We start from the raw sequence: 4,913 nt of genomic DNA on the forward strand, positions 1-4,913 counted from the left end.
AAAAATTTTATTTTTATAATGAATCTATTTTTAGAAACAGTGAGATTTCTTTTATAAGATAGTAAAGATAAAGAAAAATGAAGTATCAATGTTGCATGCTTTTCTGCAACTGACGTTCAGTTTTTCAACCAACTAACAGACTACTTCTATGCATAGTTTCAACGTTTTTGTCATATGTTCTTAAGCGCCTATACATTTTCTATGGTAAGATATTGGAAACTAATAATTGTACCGAAAGAATAAGCATAGACGTACTAAATAACTTTTTTACTTTTGAGAATGTGGTAATTTATTTTCCTTAACTGGCTGACGTTATATATCAAATAAAATTGAAACGAACGATATATACCAGAATTGGTGAACAAATCCACATCTGTACATCCTTATATACCTACAACAATGGTTTGTTACTTGCTTGCCCCATAAGTCTTTTTCTTAAAAATATTAATATTATAACCGCCGTAAAATGCCCATCTTGTAGCACAGGAAAACGAGGCTCAATTCCTGCTCTCTTGCCTTTCATTAAATATTTTTTCGATTTCTATATTTAGCAAACTTCTTTATCTACGACCCATTATATATAGCATCGTTTCCCAACAGCTTATGCATTCAAAACTTCGACCAACAATGGCTTCATTCATCAGAAATTCCCATCTTTCATGGAGCGTTCTTGTGGTTCTATACATGACACTTCTTGTCTCTGTATGTGAAGCTAGGGTTCACAGGGGTAAAGGAAGCGGCTTTGTTCGAACCAAAGGACCTAACTTTGTTCTCAATGGGTCCCCTTTTCTATTTAATGGTTTTAATGCGTATTGGATGATGAATGTTGCCACTGATCCAAGCGAGAGGATGAAAGTAACTCAAGTCCTACAAGATGCTGCAAATGCAGGTCTTTCTGTATGCCGAACATGGGCTTTTGATGATGGTGGCGACAAAGCTCTTCAGATTTCACCAGGAGCATACGACGAACGTGTTTTTCAGGTATCAACAAACATGTTTCTTAGCTAGTTTTGATCATGTTTCCTTCATATTGTATGGTGTTCTTACATTAAACGTGGGTTTGGTTCGCAGGGACTAGATTTCGTCGTGGCAGAAGCAAGAAAATATGGTCTTCGGTTAATATTAAGTTTTGTTAACAATTACAAAGACTTTGGAGGGAGACAACAATACGTTAACTGGGCAAGAAGTTCTGGCGTTGAGATCAACAGTGACGACGATTTCTATACCAACCCAATAGTAAAAGGGTATTATAAGAACCACGTCCAAGTAAGTAAGCGTTCAATAGCATCAATTGTTGAGAAAAAGTTGAAGAATCAACATCAATAATGTTATGTATTTTTTATATATCGATCGACCTTGCTTGTGTTTTCATACCGAACTTATATGCATACCGATGACTGCATGCAGAGAGTTATAACAAGGGTGAATACTATCACCAGGATCGCATATCGTGACGACACCACAATCATGGCATGGGAACTCATAAACGAGCCCCGCTGCGAGGCTGATTACTCTGGAAGAACAGTTAATGTAAGTGACACCATGTAAAGATATAAATTACAAGAATCTTTAAACATTAATATATATACGTTATAAGGAAGTGTAATTTATGAATTCTGACCACGACATACATGCATTTTGCTGCAGGTTTGGGTTGAAGAAATGGCTTCCTTCGTCAAATGATCATTGGATAGACACCATCTATTGGAGGTTGGCATGGAAGGGTTTTATGGCGACACAATGCCTGAACGAAAGCAGATAAACCCCGGTTACCAAGTTGGAACTGATTTCATCAGCAATAATCTTGTTAGGGGAATCGATTTTGCCACCATACATGCATATCCTGATCAATGGTAATACTTTCGATAACATTAAACAACAGCATTCATTATCTATAAATACAAAAAAGCAACTAAAAGAGGGTATTTAAGGTAATTAAGTATTCAAATTTTGGTTATGCTACAGGTTGTCTGGACAAAATGAAGAGTCACAAATGGCATTTGTGCAAAGATGGATGTGGAGTCATTACCAGGATTCAAAAACTATCCTTAAGAAACCACTTGTGATTGCTGAATTTGGGAAGTCTAGCAAAGATCCAGAATATAACATTAACAAAAGGGACTCGTACTTGAATGCTGTTTATAGAAACATTTATATGATGGCCAGAACTGGAGGAACCGTTGGTGGTGGTTTAGTGTGGCAGCTTATGGCGGATGGAATGGCTTCTTACTGCGATGGATATGAAATAACCTTGTCAGAAAATCCATCAACAAGCAACATCATTTCTCAGCAATCTCAAGCCATGAGCACGCTAACTCATTTGCTAAGAATTGCATCGGAAAATGTTCCATCGGGAAAAAATCATAATCTCCAACTTGATCATATTAAAGGTCGTTCTTCTAAGACAAACCATCATGGTCGTCGTCATCATCAGCATACTCACAACCAAAAGGCAATGCCTTGACAATAATTGAAGGAGGGAATTAGATTATTAGAATCTAGCTAGATCCTCTTATATATTACTGAAAGTGTCAATTAATTTCTTGCGGCTAGTCAAATAGCCCGTTATTTATTGATTCAATTAATTCTAATAAATGCTTCTTTCTCGAAAGAGATAGTTCCACATACATGGAAAGTCTTTGATCAACGCGCTCTCATGTACGTAATTCGAATAAAAACTTTAAATATTCATTGCAAAACATATAATAGTAACTGAAACCCTGAGTTTTATAGTAATGATTTATGGAAACAACATTTAAAAAATAGGATAATAAACAAATTGGAGAGCCCAAGCTTGTTAGACTTTGAGTTTTCCATAGAGTCAATTGTCAATGTTTTGAAAAATGGATCGATAGGTTCAAGCAATTCAACCCGGAACCCGTATATACATCCGATTCAGGTGGACAGACCGGTTGTTTAAAAATAGGCAAAATATGTTCATTAAATGGGGAAATAGTTCTATAACCAATAAAAACTAATGTTTATTTTAAAAATATGTACTTTGCAACTAATAGTTAAATATGTTGTTTCATACTATTCATGTCATTGGCGCTTCCCTTAACATCATCCTGAGTTTTATAAAATATTACCTTATAAACCCGTATATTATACAGTTGACAAATTAAAATATTATAGATATATAGTAACAGAAACATATTATAATGTATTTTTATATTAAGTGGGTCAAGTTAAAAAAAAGGGGGGAAAAAAACACATAAAAATGAACAAATTTAGAGAGCCCAAACTATTTGATTCTTTGAGTTTTCTATAAAGTCAATTGTCCATGTTTTAATGTCACACCAATCAATTTAGTCGGTTGAACCGGAACCGACCCTATATACAACGGATTTGATCAAGTGGAAAGACCTGTTGTAATTGTATTGGCTAAAATCGTTTGATTTTGTCAAGAAATGTAATATATGTTCAATAAACCATTAAAAATAGTTCTATAACAAATAAAAAATAAAATTTATTTAAAAATAATCAATTTTGCTATTTTTTTAAGAAATAAGAAAACAATGCAACTACTAGTTAAATATGCAGCTTTATAGTACTGACGTAATGCACTCCTCCCTTAATATCATTATTAGTTTTATAGAAGATTAGGTTATAAACTCATAAATAATAGGGTTGACAAATTAAAATAAGGTAGACTCTAACAAAAACATAGTATATAGTTTTTTAAATATTAAGTGGGCAAGTTAAAAAAAATTGAAAAAAATAGTAAGAATAAACAAAATTGATAATTAATCAAAATGGTGTGACTAATATACCTACACTTTCTATTTTGAGAGAGTTAATATATCACTACAAATTTCTTTATATTTGTTTTTAAGTGGTCCAAGTGACTAAAATGAACAAAATGATAAAATTGAAAAAATTGACTAAAAATGTTAAAATGATAAAAGTGTTTATGTTTTGTTTGTTTTTAAAATCTTCAAGTTACAAAAAATAACAAAAATGCTAAAAATAACGATCAAACTAAAAAGACAAAAATGATTATTTTAAATAATAAAAAAATTTCTCTTTTCCATACCTAATTTTTCATATCATTATATTTTATATTTAGTATTACCTGCTACAAATGATAGTACATTAAAATATATAATTAACAATGTATTTTATATAATAAAAGGTACAATGCTATATTAAAAATAAAAAATGTAGCTATTCATATTTAATGCATTTAGCCTAATCATTGGCTAAATGACATAAATAATAATATACTTTTATTCTTACATGTGTTCGTGTGTGTCTATATACATATATATATATATATATATATATATATATATATATATATTTTGTAACATCCAATTTTGAGATGTTTCTTATTTCAGGATTCTGGACCATAATTTGATCATGTGAAGGCCTTGGGCTTCAAAGAAATAAGGTTTAGACCTTTTTGGTCGTTGATAATATAGTACATTAAAATATATAATTAACAATGTATTTTATATAATAAAAGGTACAATGCTATATTAAAAATAAAAAATGTAGCTATTCATATTTAATGCATTTAGCCTAATCATTGGCTAAATGACATAAATAATAATATACTTTTATTCTTACATGTGTTCGTGTGTGTCTATATATACATATATATATATATATATATATATATATATATATATATATATATATATATATATATTTTGTAACATCCAATTTTGAGATGTTTCTTATTTCAGGATTCTGGACCATAATTTGATCATGTGAAGGCCTTGGGCTTCAAAGAAATAAGGTTTAGACCTTTTTGGTCGTTGATAATATTGGTTATGTGATCTAAGCCCTTGATTTGTGTTTTGGAACCAAGGGTAAAATAGGAAAAGTGATGCTTTAATTTTCTTGCATAAACTAGTGATTTTAGTTCAACATGTTTTAAGTGAAAATTAATTCGATAGGGTGGTGAA

General features: G+C 31.1%; 2 protein-coding genes across 2 annotated transcripts; both read left to right on the forward strand.

Annotated features, from left to right (window-relative positions):
• The first annotated feature begins 627 nt into the window (after window positions 1-627).
• LOC145040548 (mannan endo-1,4-beta-mannosidase 5-like) lies at window positions 628-1,683 on the forward strand. The gene is made up of 4 exons (XM_078988462.1): window positions 628-981; window positions 1,072-1,266; window positions 1,408-1,530; window positions 1,648-1,683. Exons 1-4 carry the CDS (start codon window positions 628-630, stop codon window positions 1,681-1,683), a joined length of 708 nt encoding a protein of 235 aa, XP_078844588.1.
• LOC145039059 (mannan endo-1,4-beta-mannosidase 5-like) lies at window positions 1,324-2,522 on the forward strand. Its single transcript, XM_078987199.1, has 3 exons — window positions 1,324-1,530; window positions 1,648-1,853; window positions 1,966-2,522. The coding sequence occupies exons 2-3, from the start codon at window positions 1,717-1,719 to the stop codon at window positions 2,462-2,464; spliced, it is 636 nt and encodes a 211-aa protein (XP_078843325.1). The 5' UTR covers window positions 1,324-1,530; window positions 1,648-1,716; the 3' UTR covers window positions 2,465-2,522.
• The last annotated feature ends 2,391 nt before the right edge of the window (window positions 2,523-4,913 follow it).

The sequence above is a fragment of the Lactuca saligna genome, chromosome 4, assembly GCF_052625555.1.
Source record: "Lactuca saligna cultivar CGN05327 chromosome 4, ASM5262555v1, whole genome shotgun sequence".
In the NCBI taxonomy this organism is placed as follows: domain Eukaryota; kingdom Viridiplantae; phylum Streptophyta; class Magnoliopsida; order Asterales; family Asteraceae; genus Lactuca; species Lactuca saligna.

Excerpts from the sequence above, each read along its gene's own strand:
- LOC145039059 (XM_078987199.1), top strand. The coding sequence starts at position 1,717 with ATGGAAGGGTTTTATGGCGACACAATGCCTGAACGAAAGCAGATAAAC. Across the intron at positions 1,854-1,965 it reads CATGCATATCCTGATCAATG|GTTGTCTGGACAAAATGAAG; the intron begins GTAATACTTTCG and ends GTTATGCTACAG.
- LOC145040548 (XM_078988462.1), top strand. The coding sequence starts at position 628 with ATGGCTTCATTCATCAGAAATTCCCATCTTTCATGGAGCGTTCTTGTG. Across the intron at positions 982-1,071 it reads ACGACGAACGTGTTTTTCAG|GGACTAGATTTCGTCGTGGC; the intron begins GTATCAACAAAC and ends TTTGGTTCGCAG. Across the intron at positions 1,531-1,647 it reads ACTCTGGAAGAACAGTTAAT|GTTTGGGTTGAAGAAATGGC; the intron begins GTAAGTGACACC and ends ATTTTGCTGCAG.